General features: G+C 37.3%; 1 protein-coding gene across 5 annotated transcripts in view; it reads left to right on the top strand.

Annotated features, from left to right (window-relative positions):
* Smyd4-3 (SET and MYND domain containing, class 4, member 3) overlaps positions 1-20,551 on the top strand; it is a 207,643-nt gene that overhangs the window by 100,132 nt on the left and 86,960 nt on the right. For 3 of the 5 annotated variants that reach the window (XM_067087634.1, XM_067087632.1, XM_067087633.1), the window contains exon 2: positions 6,196-6,249. The exons of the other annotated variants lie outside the window; for them this stretch is intronic. In XM_067087634.1, the coding sequence (XP_066943735.1) occupies positions 6,206-6,249 (44 nt within the window). In that variant the 5' untranslated portion in view covers positions 6,196-6,205. The remainder of the gene's footprint in view (positions 1-6,195; positions 6,250-20,551) is intronic. 5 annotated transcript variants of the gene reach the window in all.

Below are 20,551 nucleotides of genomic sequence, written 5' to 3' on the forward strand. Positions count from 1 at the left end.
CAGCCTGTTGATGACTTTCCGAAGTTTTCTGAACAGGGGAAGGAGTATACAACTAGGTTGTCCAATGGGTGCTGGAAGGCATCTTGCAAGACGGCTCTTTCGTTGGGTACTGGAGAACAATACAAAGGGCAACTTGTTGTCCCTCGTTATCGCGAACAGATCCAATGTGGGGCTCACCCACAACTTGAGATACCTGCCCCCTAACACCTGTTTTAATGACCATTCTGTTACCATTATCTGATCCGCCCTGCTTAGTTGGTTCGCCACCATGTTCTTTTTCCCAGGAAATGTACCTGGCTGTCAGCAACAGTTCATCAGTCTTTGACCATTTGTGCATTTCCATGGCTAAGCTGTTCAGGTCATGGGACATTGTGCCTCCTTACTTGTTTATGTATGCGACCAGTGAGGCGTTGTCGCTCATGACGACTGTGGTCTTCCCTTGTAGGAGATCATGAAAGTGTTGGAGTGCCAGCCAAACTGCTCACATCCCCAAGACATTGATGTGATACTGATGTTACTGCTCGTCCCACTTCCCTGAAATGCACACACCGTTCAGATGGGCGCCCCAGCCCCTTCAGGTTGCATCAGAGTATGCCAGCATCTCCTGAGACAGCCAACTTAACTGTGCTTGTGCTCCCTGCAGGTTCCCTCACAACTGCAGGTCCTCCATGTTCCTCGTTGTCACACTTATCAGGATCATGGAAGGAAAAGAGAGATGAAAAATATCCTTATCAGGAGTGACGGGTAATGGAAGAGGGAAGGTTCTCTGGAGATAAGGGTGGTCTGCTTCCTCCACCTCCTTTCGTACTTTCCCCACTGGGGAGACGACCATGATACGCACTCTCCACACGAGGCCTCACGGGAACATTCCTGACCCCTGCACGAGAAACACATGCGATGGGGATCGATGCCCATAGGCGACATGAATTTCCCGCAAGGACTGTCCTTGCCTGCGCAACATCGCACTTCAGGTTTCCCGTTCTCTTTCATCATCACAGGAAGAATGGGAAAGCTCACTAACAGTCAGGTGTGGGGAAAATAGACACAAACACACCAGATTAAGTGGGTACTGAACAAGCTCTTTCCCAGAACCCGGAAAGATCTCACAGGACGACACAAAAATCTTTTAATTATGTTATGAAAACTTGGGATGGAAACCCCCCCTCACAAAGAAAAACCAACGCTAAGGAAGGGTGCCCATGAATGTATAATGTATTTGATATAAAATTGCAAATAACCTACAATTAGAACAGGGACTGAGTTCCGATATTTAAAAATATAGTCAGGTATCATGTATATCTATGTAAATATGATAAGGTATGAAAACGATTTAGAAAAAAATACAGTAGAATATAAAAAAAAACCGTAAGAAATTTTCCTTTGAAAAAAATCAGCTGGGCAAGAGAATCCAACTAAGCATTCACTGCTGCAAATTGCCTATTATGAACTAGAAACTTATAATTAAACTCTCGTACTACGTGTAGATTTTACTTTATAATGTACAATTTCTCACTATACCGCTATCATACGCCCATATTTCTTTGAACGTTATTATCGTGAGTTTCGAACTATAGTAGTCTAAGAGGCTATTGTACAATTATACAAGCAATCCAACATACACATTTCTACATTTATGAGAGAGAGAGAGAGAGAGAGAGAGAGAGAGAGAGAGATTTAAGATGGTCAAGTGCTTGAAGAATTCATGACGAAACTCTTCAACACTAGTACGAAAGCAAATACACAAGAAAATATCAAATTTATATATAGAAAAACTAAATATTAGTATTTATTGTCACAATTATTATGATCAGAATAAATCCGTCTCCACATTACTCATAAAAGAAATAAAAAAAAATTATCATTGCTGTTGACCAACTAAGTAAAATATCCAAAAATGAAGATACTAATGAAAAACAACACAGGAAAAATTCCCACTTCAAGTTAATGGTAACAAGTATAAGTGTACCTAGACATCGCCCCCAACCCCAAAAGGAGCCTCCGCTCCTCTCACCTATACATGTCAAGCACCGCCCTGAGAGAGCTTAGCATCCTCATTAAGTTACGCAATGGAGCGACATCTAACCTTGATGCTTATTTACATAACGTTATTTCAACATGACATAACGTGGTGACCATGTATTTCACAATGGGAAGGTCTTAAAACCATGACAAACTCCGTAGGATCTCAGGCTTTACTGAGACCCACTGCCGTTAGCGTCCACAGCCTTCACGACGAGGGCCGAGAACTAAAACACCAAGTTATTGATTATTTTGTGGCAGGTAAAATTAAAAAAGGGGAGGGAGAAGACCAAACAAAAAAAAAGAAGAAAAAACAGAAACATAATTCTGATAGTTCTTCCAAGCAAGAGAGAGAGAGAGAGAGAGAGAATTCTTATAAGTAGCCACCTCCATTGAAAGACAATTTTCTAAATGCACACAGACAAACATGTAAGCACGCAATGAGTCATTCAACTAACTAAATAATGGGCTACAAAGGTTAGAAAGGTTGGCATTGGAGATTGAGTACAATTATCCCCAACCCCCCAGAAGCAAACGCCGATTATAAATCTCTCTGCCTGGGCTTTTATCGACACTTCAAACTTACGACATAGTAATCGAAGCAACTGGGACAAAAGGTGTTTTAAACTACTGTTGCCGATCAATGCGTCACTAAGGCGCGACAATATCGATCGGAACTGAACCCACGGCACTGAAATTCTAAAAATTATTATTGAACAAATTCTACAGAAATATATATATATATATATATATATATATATATATATATATATATATATATATATATATATATATATATATATATATATAATTTGTTCAATATTTTTTTTTACATATATATATATATATATATATATATATATATATATATATATATATATATATATATATATATATATGTCACTTTTCCACTTTTCCTGACCGGGATACGAACCCATGCCCAGCAATTTACGTGCAGTAAACCCACCAGCTGATTTAATGTTCTCAGCCATCCAAGTGCATAAAATCAAGTAACAACTTTAAAAGGAATAGGTTCGAATGCTGGCCATAGTAAGCATACTTATACTCGTATACAGTCCCCGCTGAGTAAATTAACGTGTTATGTGTGGTTTTATATTGTCAGAGAGAGAGAGAGAGATTCATACATTAAAGAATCATACATACATATGTATGTACGTATGTATGTGTGTATGATAATTATATATATATATATATATATATATATATATATATATATATATATATATATATATATTCCTTATGGCTCATCTTTTTCATTCTATTAACCACTATGTATGCAACCTTTTGCAATGAATTGGCTCGCCCACATCCCTTTACTCTTTGCATCTGTTTGTGAAAGTTTTTCTGCTCTTCAATTTTCAATTCTAATCTTTTTGATGGAACAATTTCGCCATTTCCACGTAACATGTATGTTACTGACATATACAGAACTACAAGAATTAAGCAACGTTGGGGTGAAGATTTTTGCAACACTTGACTGACAGTGCAAAGGCGCATAGTTGGCTGAAAAATCAATATCGCACCAAGTAAAATTACAGGAAAAGTCCGATAATGAAAGTTATCGATTTGGGAATAAAATTCGATGCTAAATCAATATTTTGTACCGAATTCAAGCACCGAGGGCGATAATACAACGCCAGAAAAGGTAAAAGTCACCATTCAACATCCACAAACGGTAACCCGTGGGAGTGGCCACTGGAACCAAGGCTGGAACCCAGGTGATCTGCAACTAAACGAAGCAAGAGGAGACGAAGCAATGGAGGAGAAGGATGAGGTGACTATCCCTGGGGATATTAGGAGACGGTGGGAAGAAAATTTCAAGCTATTTTATGGAATCTGGAACCCCGGACATATTTTTGTCTTTTGATTTGTACAAGATAGGTCATGCGATGAAAATGTCTGAGAGGAGCAATATTAAAACGTCAACAAAATGATAACCGGCTTACTAAAGGGTGAACATAATGGAAATGTTGGGAGGAGGAATGTCTCAGGACACTGAACTGAAGTGACCGAATAATGATACAACATAAAATATGAGATACCAAGAGATAAAGAAGTCCCAAAAACTTTTAATAATACATGAGAGACGAATGGACCCTGTGTACATTTTATACACACCCCACAAACACACACACATGCCGACACACTTGTTTGGGGGGGGGAGATGCTGGGGCTCAGGGGCTCAGGGCTGAGAGAGAGAGAGGAGAGAGAGAGAGAGAGAGAGAGAGAGAGAGAGAGAGAGAGAGAGCAACGGCAAAGGCAGCACCATCACTTCGTAATGGCAAGGTTTCAGGAGAAATCATTGGGTGGGATGGACACTTCTTAGCGGGCAGGTACGGTGGGCTTTAAGGGTGACGTCATGCTGAAGAAATGAGTAACATCTTGGGCATGAAGGCATTGAGCGAAAGGGCGTCCGTCCGTACGAAAACACACTGAGAGAAGCGAAATTTAAGTGTTCAAATTGGGAAGGCTCATACTGAAATCGCTTGGCTTTGCGGTGTAACATAAAAACTAATATACGGCATATCACGTAGCAATTACTTAGCAAGTACTGCTATACAATTAACAATAATAATAATACTATATTTTAACAATAGGATTAATAGCTTTCTTGGACATATTCTTGTAACTACAACGCAATAACACAAACATACAAGATTAAAGCAAGTCTTTCTGAAACGTTTTTGGAAAACTCAAAAACCAAAAGAGAAAGTAAGAAACCCTTGTTTTCAACAAAAGACCTAAAAAGGAACAAGAGAACATCAACTTGACTTTAGACAACCGCACAGGAACTGATACATTAATGCTGGAAGAAAATGACTGACTCAACAGCTCCAACAATCACTCTGGCGAAATTTTAGGTTGAAAAAACAATACTTGAAATAACAAGTATAAGAAATACTCGATCGTTTCTTAAACTCTTGTCTATAGTAATATTACCTACTCTACAGTATGTGATACATCAGTTATACCAGTGTCAACATAATGACTTTTTTTAATTGCATTATAATTCTAACGTTTCTTCGGTCATCAGTAAACACTAGAATTAGGGGTATATAAAAATTGCAATCTTAATCAAAATCTCTAAAAACTTTTAAAACTTTGAAAGAAAATGGTTATACTACTGTACGTTTGTATTTTAAATCTAAGTTAAGATATTGTACACTTGTTTTATATGTATTTATATTTTTTATGTTTTTTAAGGAAATGCTATTTTTTACTGTTACAATATATGGTAAAAAAATTCATTAATATTCCCTTTAAAAATATTTCGAAAACAATCTTTTAATGAGTTTTATATAAACATTCTTATACAATTCACATGACTAGAGGAAAAAATTACCCTAAGACAGGGGAACTGTGATTCATAAATTCCATAAGAGTTTCCTGATTTTAAAGAGAATTTATCTCTAAAAAACAGGAGATAATTATGGGTTGCTAACCTTTTCTTCTATATATTTTATTAGTATCGTTCAATGTTGCTTTTGTATTTATTTACAACGTTCTTTTTTATAACTTCCATGTTTATTCATTGTCATAATTCTTAAAAATCATCTAAACAATAAAAGTATGAAGACAACAAAAGGGTAGCTGTTCAAATAAACTTGCCTAAATGCTTCCTCAAAATAATTTAAAAGCTTGAATACACTTCCTTGTGCTTACAGTAACTTTCATTTGCCTTTCAATACTTCTGGCAGTTGCAGCCTCTAAGGGCACAAAATTTTTTTCCATTTTATGTATGCTGCTTTGATAAATTTCTGGCTTCAGCAATATAAAACAGTATATCTTGTTTGCTGCTTTTGCTTTTTAGTGCACACAAATAAATTAAATAGAACTGCTTTTAAATTCACAATGAATGGCTTTAATGGCACTTTTCAATTCAGAATAAATGGCTTAAACGCCACTGCTTTTAAATCACAATAATTGGCTAAAACGACTCTTAAGACATTTTAACCTGTTAATAACCTCTGTGATGTTTTAAATGGCTCTTAGGTTACTTAGAGGTTAATATCTTTAATATTCTTTAAAAAACCACTTTTATTGCTGCCATAGTGCTATGTATTTTATATTTTATTAGGTGACTTAATTGGTTGGTTCTCAAACCAACCACAGATATGATACAATGTTTTACTGACACTCTTACCCCTATCTTAGGCTTCTCAAGATGGCCGCAGCGAGCGTAATAGAAACGCTTCCAGCACTGAAAAAGTAAATATATCCCAACAACTGTGAGACGCAACTCAACGGTTCATCCCCCTCCCCCTCTTTTTTTTTCTTTTTTTGGGAGTTTTCAACCATATTTTCGTGTTGCATGTTCTTGCGCATTCTCGGTCCATTCAAGGATCCCCGAGTCTCGCATTGTGTTTTTCAACTGTCAAAGTTCTTTCGCCATTTCACCCTCCTCGATGTTCGGGACGCGAGGGCATCTTTAACTCAATATTCTTCGTCCTAACCTACTTACTACTGAAGCATCTTGAAGTTATACCATCTATGATTAAAATCATAACATGGGTTAATGTAGACTTTTTTCAACCTTTTATATTTCGGTGTGAAACTTTTGTGAATGTAAATTTAATGTAATCTTCACGACTAAGTGAATGTTAAGAAAACGCATCATATTTACTATGCGGAGTTAAGTTCACGAGACTAACCCCTTTCACGTGTTTGTTTTGTTTAGTTTTTAATTAATGTTCCTCTACTAAACAGGCTGTACTAAATCCTAGCTGTAACAACTGTAGCAACGTTTATGGAGGTCGTAATTTTTCCAACAGACTTCTGTTTGAAATGCTATCAGTAACCCTTTCGATGTTTCTTACATGGTAAGGCTGTACACAGGATGGTAACGTGCCCTACAAAAAGTGACTGTTTTTTCGAGAATTTAACATCTTAGCTACAGCTGATTACAATGCCGGCAAACGAAAAGGTATCCTTAAATTCATAACTCTGTTATTTGAGTGACGTCTGTGTGACTTTACAGCTAGATGAATAGTTATCTAAATTAAATGTTTATTCAAAAGAAAATAGTTTTTATATAATGCAAACAGTTCTTATATAATGTATGAGTGATGAGCCTATATATATATACATACATACTATATATATATATAATTATGTATGTATGTATAACCTCGGAACATCTCATCACATTTTTCGCATCAAGGAATATTAACCTAATCATGTGTAAACAGTATCAGTAAAACAAAAGTTGAGAATAACAACGGAAGTCACATAAAGACTATATCGACTCCTAGAATATATTATTTGCTACTAAAATCTTCAAAAGAAAAAAGAAAAACAAAAACTTTCAACACATTTTCTCCTGTACAAATGCACATCCAATTCAGAAATACACTATACCTTGTCAAAATCACGTACATTACAATATGAATTACAAAAAAAGTTTAACGTAACTTAGTTTCGTGCCTAAAGCCTTTTCTTGCGTGGCGCAAAAACTTAAGAGTACTGCCGTTGATGCAAACATTAGAAAAGGAAAGAAACGAAAAGAAAAAAAAGCAAAAGAAACCCCCAGCGCACGCAGGCAACGGAATGGCAGAAGATCCGGGGAGAGAAACTGGGTAAACTTGTGAAATGGGTCTTGTTATCGCCCATTTCAGGCGAATTGTAACACTAGGGGCTCTCGGACACACGGCTCGCTCCGGGTTTTTACAGCTTCCGAGCTTCCCTTTCCTCTTATTTATGAGTTAGCCTCCTCTCCTTATCTATTTATTTACCTCCCTATTTCGTACGGCTCTTTTCTTTTCATTTCTGTGCGATTTCCTTCATGTGCCAGGGCACAGGGAATACTTATATATGGGCACACAATAACAAGCCGGTAAGCGATCCCAATCACCTGTCTTATCACTATACCCCCCAACCCAACACACGCACACACAAAATTCTTTCCTTCAATCTCACCACTTTCTTCTTATCGTTTTCATCTAGACAACACACTTCGATTCAAACATTTTCGTCGATTTTTCCCCCACACAAACCGCCTTCTACCAACAACTGCACTGGGTGAGGAAGATGTCATTTCCGGTGGGTGTCCTCTTTACACCTCGCCATTTCCTCATTTTATTTTGCACTCATTTCCCTTGCCTTCCAAGATAAGCTTTTCTGAGTTCTTTTATTCCTTTTTATTTGTTAATCATAAGGTTAATCTATATTTTCAATGGAATAGAGTACCTTTTAGCACGAGGCAAGAGATCTTTATTTTGGCACGGTGACATATGTCACACCATCCCTACCCACATTTGCTCTTCAGACAAAAAAAATTACAATATATACTCTTCAGAGAAAAATGTTCGTCAGACTTGTCAGTTGAACGACTTCATTCCCTCTGCTGCCAGGCTTTGAATTTCTCTTCTTTCTGCTGTCGACGGCCGATTTATCATCTTCTTGGGAGACAGGTCCACCTTCCCCAACACCCTCCTCTTTTGGGGGACTACATAGGGACACTTGGCTGCCCGTTCCTATGGTATATGGATATAAATTGCATGCTTCGATGTGTGATACTGACACATTAATGTTTTTTGTAGTGTTTTAAAATGTATTTTTATTATCTTTGCTGTGATTTGCCCTTCTACGTGACGTCATTACTAATACCAAGATTACTAATATTGAATCGTTGTCAACATAATAGTAATTTTTATAATGACTGATGACAGAAGCAATATAACTGTCATCATCATTTTTATCATAGTTTTTCGTATTACTGTTCTCATTTCGTCATAATTTTTCATAACACTGAGTTTGTCATCAACGTTCATATTGCTGTTGCCCTGACACCATTCTCCATAATGCGATTTCACCATTCTACATTAAGTTTTAAGACTTGATTTTTCGAAAGTGATTTTGTCACTATGCCAGTATTCTTCACAAATCTTTATAAATTATACTTTTTATATTTGTGTGATTTTGTAACACTCTTCCCTACTTCGACTTTACAAGAAATCTTTATACAGATGCTGTTTTGACCATCATCATTTACCGTAACTACCATAAATAGCCATTACATACTGTCACTTGAACATTTTCTCCTCTCATACCAATACCTCTAATTCCTCATACCCTAACATTAGACTCTCGCACATAATTACTGTGGCTTTCTCCGTTAAAACAATCACCATTTCTTCATTAATCTCACTGACAATGTTACTCTTGAAAAATGCGTACAGATCTTCTCATTAAAAATCACTGCTGTTTTTTTTCATCACTCACACCGACATCCCTAGTTCTCTCCTTATAAATAGCAGGTATAAACGCCTTGACGGAAACAGGTAAGGAAATACTTAAACGTCGTCCTAAATCTACGGCGCAACCAAGCTTAACGATGATAAGCAAGAATCACCACCATTCGCTTAAGAGGGAGAATCGTTCTCCTAGGGACTGTTACAGCACATCTGCCGCTGAGTCACTTTGGGTTCTTCCACTTTCTTTTGTTACGACGTCATTTTCAAGCTGTTTAAAATCGCATTACTTGTGGTATTAGATACGACTGTTGAAGCGTTAAGCAACTCAAGTTGCATACATGCACATGAGAATCGAATCGCCACCACCAGAACACAAACTATATAGTCGCATATACTGACGCACACTAACCGCTGTCACTCCTGCCGTATTCGCTTCAGTGCTTCCACAGTAGTTACTAATGCTACAGTGATGACGCTTCAGTACTTCCACAGTAGTTACTAATGCTGCAGTGATGACGCTTCAGTGCTTCCACAGTAGTTACTAATGCTGCAGTGACGACGCTTCAGTACTTCCACAGTAGTTACTAATGCTGCAGTGATGACGCTTCAGTACTTCCACAGTAGTTACTAATGCTACAGTGATGACGCTTCAGTACTTCCACAGCAGTTACTAATGCTACAGTGATGACGCTTCAGTACTTCCACAGCAGTTACTAATGCTACAGTGATGACGCTTCAGTGCTTCCAGAGTAGCTACTAATGCTACAGTGATGACGCTTCAGTACTTCCACAGTAGTTACTAATGCTACAGTGATGACGCTTCAGTACTTCCACAGTAGTTACTAAAGCTACAGTGATGACGCTTCAATACTTCCACAGTAGCTACTAATGCTACAGTGACGACGAAGTTGCTTTACGCAAAATTATTACGAAAAACAATTTAATTTTTACGGGAGAGCACAGTAAAATTTCTCTTTGTCTCTTTTCAGTCTCATAAAACAAAAATACAAATAGATTCCAAATATCCGCCTCTGTTCTTTCTCTCTGACACATTATTTGCTCTCAGCTAACCCTCACGTCTTCACTGACTACCGAATTCTCTCTCTGGTGAACCTCCGACTCCCCTTCACTTAAGGTCTAGTGTTAATGGCCACAAAACGGCGTGGTTTCTGTAACTTTGTGCCCCTTCTTGTGAAATATGGTTAAGTCTTCACGCCAACAGAGACTCATACAACCAAGGTGGTTCGTGTGCTCTCTCTCTCTCTCTCTCTCTCTCTCTCTCTCTCTCTCTCTCTCTCTCTCTCTCTCTCGTATTTGGCTTAAAAGTCATATACAAACATTTTCACTTACAGCGAAAAGTATAAATACACATCATTTACTGAAATGCACTCACATCCAACAAAAATGTATGCGCCAAAAAACAGACAAGGTTTGTATATTTTGAATATTTGTATATTTTGAATATTTCTGTATACAGCACGTGAGTTTACAACGTTTACATATTAAGTTCAATTTCCGCCCTGGACTATATAAAACTCGACTGTATGACTACTTTACTCTTATATACAAACCTGCAATTAAAATTATGCCTCATACATTCAGAAATTCTATAAAAGCACATACATCGTAACCTGCCTAACAACAAAATATAAGAACTGACTCAAGTCGTGAAGCTGAATTAAATCTTTCCAACCTCTAACTTTTGAGTCCAAGTCATTTATCTAATGAAACCTTTCCTGCTTGACTGGGCAGCCTCCTGTTACTGACTTGACGCTAGAAATCTAATCAATCAAACAGGTCCCCATATTAGTTTTCGTTTAATACCAAAACACCCATCTAAAGGGCTCTAGGTCCAATCTCACATGTTATTTGCTTATTCCCAAACTCAAATTTAACATCGGTTTTGTTAATTCCCAAACACATATTAACAAAGGATTTTGTTAATTCCAGTCATTATTTCAAAGTGGGCTTTGATTATTCCTGACTTATTTCGATAAGGATTGTGCACATTCCAAAGCTCATTCCAACAAAAAGTTAGTTTCTTCAAAGCACATTTCATAATTCCGTGTCCTAAGACGTGCTTTTTCTTCAACACGCCTCAACTAGCGTTATTCATAAACACGTCTCACGAGAAGCTTTACTTCTAAATTATTTCACCGAGGTCTTGTTGATATCTAGGTCGATCCCCGTTTCCATTGTGTCATTTTACTATTTTTTTCTCACTTGCACATCAAGACCCCCAATCTCTCTCTCTCTCTCTCTCTCTCTCTCTCTCTCTCTCTCTCTCTCTCTCTCTCTCTCTCTCATGTGTGAGACAGATTCTCACCCATGGCATCCGCTCAGAATAATCCCCGAGATCAACACGCATTCCTTCATCCTCAAAAAATCTCTAAGGCCGACCAAACAACAGCAGGACCCCTGGGATAGTGAACGTTCCTTTCCTTAAGGGGGTGAAGTTATAGGCGGAGGGGAGGGGAGAGGAGGAAGAAAGAGGAAGATAGACACGAGGATGAGGTAAGGGGCAGAGAAGCGACGGGGGGAGGGCCCACCGGTGACGGTGTGCATGAAATTTTTAAGAGTCTTGAAAAGGGCACAGCTGCGTTCCTACAGCCCAAGTTCCAACCTGGTCAGTTATTTTGGGAAACTAAAAACTAGAACTTGTAAGGCAAATACTCCAGAGTAAGTTCAACACTTTTTATACACAAAAGATCGACTTTGAGACACTAAAAACAAACAATCATATTTTGTTAATATTAATCATGTGCCGAAATTACAATTTTATCAACACGGCAATCATCTAATTTAAAAGACCTGAAATAAGGGTCATAAGTTGATTACTAAAATACCTGATAAAAGCGGATTCAGTATATTTTTTTTAACGATATTATCCCCAAAAATGATCTCTGATGAGTTTTTCCAGTCTATACAGTCGTTAGAATCATTCACATGCACAAATAATGCACTTGTCAGTTGACCTGATGGAACTGCAGACCAATGTTGTTTAAGACGGAAGTCCAGTTCATAACCAGTTTGACCTAGATATTTACTGATACATCCAGCACAAGGAATCGTGTAAATACAACCGCTAATTTGTTTTGGAGTGCTACGAACAATAAAACTGGCCCGTGAAAGAGAATTTGAACGGCTTTTTAGACAAGTTAAATCATTTGGTACATTCTATTAAATTCACCGTTAAAGAGGAAAATATATAACCGTTTTTGGATGTTTAAGTTCATCGAAGAGATAGAAGCTGTGTATTTGATGTTTACAGAAAACCTACCAACGTCTGGTGCCTACATCCATTACTATTCGAGTCACCATGTCAGTATAAAACGCTTTTTTTGTAGCATGTTTTTGAGGGCATTAGGGATAAGCAGACCGGAATTCTTAGACATCGAATTTGGTAAGATTTATGACATAGGAACTGTGTTAAAATACCCAAAGTTCTCAATTGACAATCTTTGCAGAACGCTAAAAAAATTTTTTATTCCAATAAGAACAAGGAATCTTTTATGAGCGAAAATATTTTAACACTGCCATATAATATAAATATTTCTTTTATTAAAAATTTACTGAAAACTTTCAAGATAAATGTTGTTTTCAAGAATTCAGGGACAGTTCAAAATTTTATTGTTCGTAAGTCTCCAAAACAAATTAGCGGTTGTATTTACACGATTCCTTTCTTGTGCTGGATGTAGTAGTAAATATCTAGGTCAAACTGGTAAAGAACTGGACTTCCGTCTTAAACAACATCGTTACGAAGTTCGACCAGGGCAATTGACAAGTGCTTTATTTGTACATATGAATTATTCTAACCACTGTATAAACTGGAAAAACTCATCAGAAATCATTTCTTTGGAATAATATTGTTAAATTAAATATAACTGAATCCGCTTTTACTAAGTATTTTAGTAATCAACCTATGAACCTTAGTTCATGTCCTTTTAAATTAGATAGTTACCGTGTTAATAAATTGTAAAGAAGTACAATATCACCTTTTAAGGCGATTGCTTGTTCCACTAAATGTAGCTTGAGTTCTTAAGCATTTTTAAAGTACTCTTTTTCATTATGGGGTAATGACAACAATTTATTTTGTAAACTTAATGATGTTTGGCTTGTTGATGGCTTTGATCTGTTTTATAAAGCTTCCGTTCTGTCTCTCCATTTATTTATTTTACTTTGTACCCTCAAGAAGTGTACGTAATGCAAGGAAGTGCTTGGTACCTGGTCTTTAATTTTCACCTTTCCTGTGGTTATCTACGCTTATATTTGTCAAGTGCATTTTGGTGACTTACTGCTGATACTCACTCACACACACAAACACACACACACAAACTTATATATTATATTATATATATATATATATATATATATATATATATATATATATATATATATATATATATATATATATATATATAATAAAATATATGAGAGATAGAGAAACAAAGGGCTGTCAATATGCTTAATATGAATTACCAGGATAGCAGTTTTTCACAGGCGCTACTTTAATTTTTTTTTTTAATTAAACCCTGAATCAATAATGTCACTGTACAAATTATAATCACAGTTGATAAATTACCGTCCGCGAACGTCATGTACAACACCTGGACTCCGGGATTTAATTACGAAAACAGCAACTGAAAATTAATATATTAGAAAAACGAAACATTATTAAATAAAATCATACACTGGAAGAGAAAACAGGGACGGGCATTCGGTGGAAATACCAAAAGCCCTAAAATCTGGTAAGCGGTGGCAATTTACGAGGATAGACAGCAAAACCATGTTGCATACATGCGGGATTCGCCCACTCATCCCATCAACATTTGTCGATAACTTACTTCAACATGGATCGGTCAATATTAGCAAATGGTGAGCTAGATACAGTTCAACATGTAAATACTAGAATTAAAGGCCATCTGCTAACTCGCCCGTCCTTGGAACGTTTAGTTTTAACGTGTGAACATCGGTATTTATATGACCGGTGCTAAAACGTTTCCAAATCATTCTTTCAGCAGTTCGAGGGGCTTAAAATCTTTGTAACGAGATTCGCTTACAATTATCTTCGAAATCAAAAGTACACAAACAAATCATGCAGTTAATCACTAGTCATACCATGACCATTACGACTTGTTCAATTATTATTTTAACGCACATTCTTACGTCGATTACGCAGTAATACAGATTACCACTGTCATGATAGCTAACATTCTCGTCTGCCGTCGGAGAAGGTTACCTCCCAACCTCGACCTACTGCTCTCAGGGCATATGGAATAAGTTCATCAACTATTCCGATTTGCTCAACGAATGTGACTTCAGAGGTCATGGTGATCCCCATAAGTGACAAACTGGCACCGCCTCTACAAAAATAGACTTGCTGAAAAGTAAGACTTAAAATACACAGGTAGGTATAGTTAAAAACAGAACTCACTCATCCTCAGATAAGGAGAGACTTGCTAATGCAAAGCCACTCCCTACCGAAAAGGAAGGTCCCTCTAGCTCGTGAATGCAAGTTTCCAAATAGGGAAGATCCCAGCCCAAGTCATCCCCCAATAAATGCACAGCGGACTCACAGGTCACGTTCTCTTGTGTGATGAATGTGCGTGTGCTTATGGCTGTGTGTGTGTGTGTGTGTGTGTGTGTGTGTGTGTGTGTGTGTGTGTGTGTGTGCCTGCATGGCAGAGAGATGAGCAAAAAGAGATGGCAAAGACACCCTCCGGTTTTAATTCATGAGTCAAGGTCGAATTCGGTTGAAGCCCGTTGCGGAGCGTCTCAATCCTCACTCCCTACGGAGCCTTGGGCCCCCCCCCCACCTCCCCAATCCCCAACTCCATCATCCCCTGGGGTCTCCTTTTCTACTCACCCACATTCATCTCAGGGACTCATCATCACACACCTGTTTCAGACGCCTCATTGTCAATACCATTTGCATTCCCCACACTACTGTTGTTCTTTTCGCATTCCCACACTACCGTTGTTCTTCTTATTATGGCTGAGCAGTAGTGCAATTCTAAGGTTTTTTTTTTTTTTGGCAGCTAATGGTCATTCAGTGCTACTCAAGAACAATAAACAAATAGATCTGAATTATTTGAAAACGAAAATTCAACGCTAACCACAAGCATAAACAAATCAACCTCATCTTGGGAAATGCTTCAGATACCCACAAACATGTGAACACAGATTAACTTCTAACTTGGGTCAGGTTTGTCACCCAACTTTTCTAAATCTTCAAGTTATCAGGATTTGTTACATGAAGTGGATAAAAGTTCAGATTAACTACAAATTATTGTTAACGCAAAGTACCCACACAGTACTTGACCGTTCAATCTCGCAAATGATTGAAGTTCATCGAACCTCAAGTTCAAGCACATCCAGTTAAAAAAATAATGATCAATTCCTGCCTTCAAACGAACGGAAAATTCCTGACACAATTCTCCAATCAATCCCGTAATCGATCAATAGGCCATCAATGACTCCCAGGAGCGTTTCAGAGCAACCAAGTCTCTCTCTCTCTCTCTCTCTCTCTCTCTCTCTCTCTCTCTCTCTCTCTCTCTCAGGAGGAAGAGGAGGCGATGGCACCAGGTTTCAAGCAGCTGCGTCAGGAATGGATGAATGCTGCCTAACGGGAAGTTGGCAAAACATCCACTGGTAACAAGACTGACCTTATGAACTTTATAGTAAAGTCCCTAATGTATGATACATAATGTGCAAGCCTTTCTTTCAGGCTTAACGTTTTTTAGAAAGGATGCCGGCAAATGTCTCTGTCAATTACATCATCTAAACTCTGTCACTGATGACATCCGAAAAAAAAAACTTCCACACTTCTGACGGAGTCTCACTACTAACATAAACATAGACATTCCTCACTCTTGTACTTCTTACTTTCCTGAATGATAAGGTCTTTTATTTCTGACACTAGCGTCAGGACATTAGCTCACCATCTTCTTGATCTTCCATTCCTTCCTGTATAACATCTCCCTTCTTTAATACCAATTCACCGTCTCCTTTCTCTCAACAAACAAACCTCGTCAGTCCCGATCCAACTTTTACAGCGGTTAGTCTCCTTACGGTGCTTCTCAGAAACATTCAGCGCCGGCAATTTTCATTTTAAAGAGATTCGAGTAAAGTACTCTTTCAGGCATTTAAAACCAAACTTCTAATTGACCCTCGTACACCAAATAATATTCAGTTTGAGCTTTACCTATTTGCATGAGCTTTGAGTGTCTTATCAAAAACTTAAGTGCTTTTCAGTCTCAAAACATACATACATCACCCTCAGGCAGCATGCTTTCAAACTTCTCTTTCAGTTTCGAGTAATTATGCATTTTTCACCGAAGCCGTCAACATGAATGTAAACATGTATACAAACTTCGAAACACATCAATATTCATTTCCCAGACATTCCGATCACAACACCCGTCGATTTGTCAATCATATTTTTAGTTATTTGCTATACAACTTTTACGCTTACAACGTCAACTTCAATAAAAATCTAAACCGTTCTGAATAACTTACCAATAATCGCCAATAATTTTATTAGCATTACACTGCATACATAAAAATATGCTAGTACTGTACTATGACTATGTCTGTACTTTATATGTTCGTGAGGCTCTTATCAAAAGTTAATATTTGTCAAAAATACACTACTATCCATTTCAGGGGCTCCAGTCACCGTTTTTCTCAAATATCTTTCAAACTAATTATTTGATCGAAATGGTACATTGCCACAGTATACAAGACACCTCCTGCTAATTTTTTGTAATATACTGCACTGTGAAATGTTGTTAGTTAAGGTGTTCACTCTTGACTTTTAAAGGCAAATTCGAAAGAGTCCGCAGGACTAATCTACACAATCGAACGTCCGCTATCCCTCTTAGACAGGGAAGGGGGATCGGAGACGGAAAGGCCAGGAAAGTGAGTTGAGGGAGGGATGAGGAGGAGAAGGGGGAGGGAGGGACAGGATAGGAATAAAGGACGTTCGAATGCATAGTTAGGTGATGCTTGGCAACACCATGTAAGTCAAGAGTAAGCGCCTTAACTAAAACCAATTGACAATGCATTATATTACCAAAAGATAGCGGGAGGTGTCTTGTACACTGTGTCAAAGTACCATTTCGATCAAACAATTGATTTGAAAGATATTTGAGAAAAACGATGACTAGCGGTCTCTGAAATGGATGGTAGTAAACCCATTGCCTTTATACTCTTCTGAATTCTCATTAACATTTTAATCATGCTGGATATAACAGTCCTTCATTTGTCTTCAAAATCCAAAGATAAACACCACAGCAGATGGGCAATGCAGAAGGATACTTTGATCTGCATAAATCTGCAGGCAGCCTCCGCCATGTCATTTGTCTCTCTGCAACATCCAAGACTTCGGCGCCAGTTTGTTCACCAAGATTCTTTGTTTATTCATCAAGGTTCTTCGTTCTGTAAAGTTCTGGCCAAGTCTGGCGAGACCAGTAGATGGCTCCTCCCCCTCCTCACCTGATCTTCAAACGGCGACAGCTTCCGGTGTCAACTGGCACCTCATCCTATTTTAAAAGGCTGACGGCAATTTCCGGCGTCGACTTGTGAACGAACATATTCTTCCCAAATTTAAGATGAACCTTTGTATGTGTGCGTGTTTCTTACTAAGATGTCTATAAATCCGATTTGTCAAATTAATTTACTAAGACAAAATCTCATGTTTGTGTTTCAAAAACAAAGCCTAAAACTATTTTCCTTAGTTTATGCTTTCCATCATTCATTTCCTAAATATTTTACCTTGTTTAACCTGACGCTATGTAGAAGTCATACAGACTGAAACTACATCTTTAGAGTTCAAAATTTACTGACGATACCTATTTGGAGCATATACATATTCACACACACATAGGCCTATATATATTAAAATTTCTATACTTTCCAATAACATTCCACCACTCATTTTCTCAGACGATAAAAACATTTCCATACAAATAAAAATAAAAAGTTTACTTTATTGACCTTGTTGTTAATAACAAGGTCATTTCAGAAAAGGACAGTTTCGCCTCCCCTTTCCATGTTATATCTTTGAGTTGCAGAACACTAAAAACTTTACGTGCCGAGTAATCGGATTTACATAAGGGATGAGTTTCGTATCTATTTATTTTAGAACTGTAACCGTAAACCATTAATGTAATTGCCACAGTTCAAACATCAAAAACTATGGGTACCAACGTCACCATAGTCATCAATGTCATTAAAGGTCACCATTAGTCATCAATATCATTATAGGTATTATACTTCATTATGAGCGTTTTATGCTGATTGTAAACAGCATTATCAACAACACTGCTAGGGTTTTGTTCACAATCACCGACATCACCCGCAACGCTTCTAAATATGTACCAGCACTTATTACCTTGATAGCAATCACCATAAACATTATGAATATTATTACTATGAATGGCTATTACGATTATAGTTACTAAGACTAAAAAGTAAAAAAAAATCTACAAAACTTTCTATGAGACACTTTTGGAACCCGTGCTAGCAATCACACCTCCTCCAATAAACCGGTTTGTGAAACACGGCAGGCCACCACTTCACACATCTACTCCATGGTAAAAGGCAACTTTAAGACTGCCACAAGTTAGGAGACTCTTTCTTTCCTCTTACAGACAAACTTGGGAACTGCCGGCAGTTTCAATTCTCCTTCATTCTGACCTGTATTCTGACCTACATAAGGAGATTTTGCCGCTCTTCCCAACATCCTTTCCAGGCACTCACTCTACTGCAGGGGCTGATTCACCTTAACGACATCAAAATGGGCGGAATAATGATGCATGGTATTTGCGGCCAAAGCCAACGAGCTCATGCCGAGAACGATATTCTGCACCACAAAATATAAGGTTATGAATATTAACGACTTTCAAAACACCCTTTCCTAGAAGACTACTTTTTAGCGATAATTCTCTTTGAAACTTGTATGCGAACACCACCTGCGTGAATAAAATACAACACTCAAATAATAAAAACAAACGATGAATACAATGAAAACTACACCCCGCATTAATAAAACACAAGAATATTCAAATAATTAAAAAAACAACGAATAAAATAAAACTAAACCACCCGCATGAATAAAATACAAGATCATTCAAATAATAAAAAAAAAACACTGAATGAAATGAAAAATATGCGAGAAAAAAGAAATACAGGTATTTTGTGTTCATTGAAAACATCGAAAGCACAACAGAGAGAACGTAGATTTTTAGTCTTCTTCACAAAATAAAAACTTCTTTCAAGACTCATTGCCTTCAATGGATACGAAAATAAAAGGCCAATGACTAAAACACCCACTCTTTCACTGCTGAGAAAAGAAACCTTATGCACAGACAATTATGATACAAAGGGACAATAGATTATACTGGTAATATATATATATATATATATATATATATATATATATATATATATATATATATATATATATATATATATATATATATATATATATATAAGCATATTTACATTATATATATGTATACATATATAAACATTTATACATTATAATTATATATAATATTATATATACGGTACATATGTACATATATTCACATATACATAAACAATTATTACACTGCTTCCCTTACCAGAGGGTGGTTCTAGAGGAAAAATAAAATTCCAGTTCATAACACATTCATATTTTACCAAGAGGTTATCTTTAACGCTTCATTTTTCATTCCTTCATTCACTATTTTATTTGCCGTTGGATTTTGTATGACCCCTCTGCTCAGAAAACTCCCAAACTATTAGCCATTACAAACACATTACCAGAGGTTCATCAGCAGCTCGCTGAACACCCTACCCACACAATGCTGTTCACCTCCGCCTTCCTTCAAATCTCGAACTGGATATTATGGACATTCTTTTCCAAAATCTTCTTCACTACATTTACATGGCGCTTTTGGTCTTCCTCTCCTTCCTCATAACACTTCCGAAATACACATACTTTCCACCAACCTCTCACACTCCACTCTTTTCACATCACCAAACCAACCAAACATCCTTCCTTTTGCCTTACGCTAACCTTTTTCCTACTTCTAAGTTTATCCTCATTTCTCACTCTTCTAACAATAATTGTTCTCTCTCTGAATATACTACGGAAACAAATCATCTCAAAAGCATCAACACTTTGTTTCATTTTGACTAACATAAATGTTTCAGATGGACAAGGCAGAGGTGAACTACACTCTATTCATACATTCTGCCTCTGGTCATTAATGAAGTCTTATAACAATCTCTCTTAATCCTAGAAGTTCCTCGTTGGATGAGTCTGTAAT

This window comes from Macrobrachium rosenbergii, chromosome 44 (assembly GCF_040412425.1).
Source record: "Macrobrachium rosenbergii isolate ZJJX-2024 chromosome 44, ASM4041242v1, whole genome shotgun sequence".
Taxonomy (NCBI): domain Eukaryota; kingdom Metazoa; phylum Arthropoda; class Malacostraca; order Decapoda; family Palaemonidae; genus Macrobrachium; species Macrobrachium rosenbergii.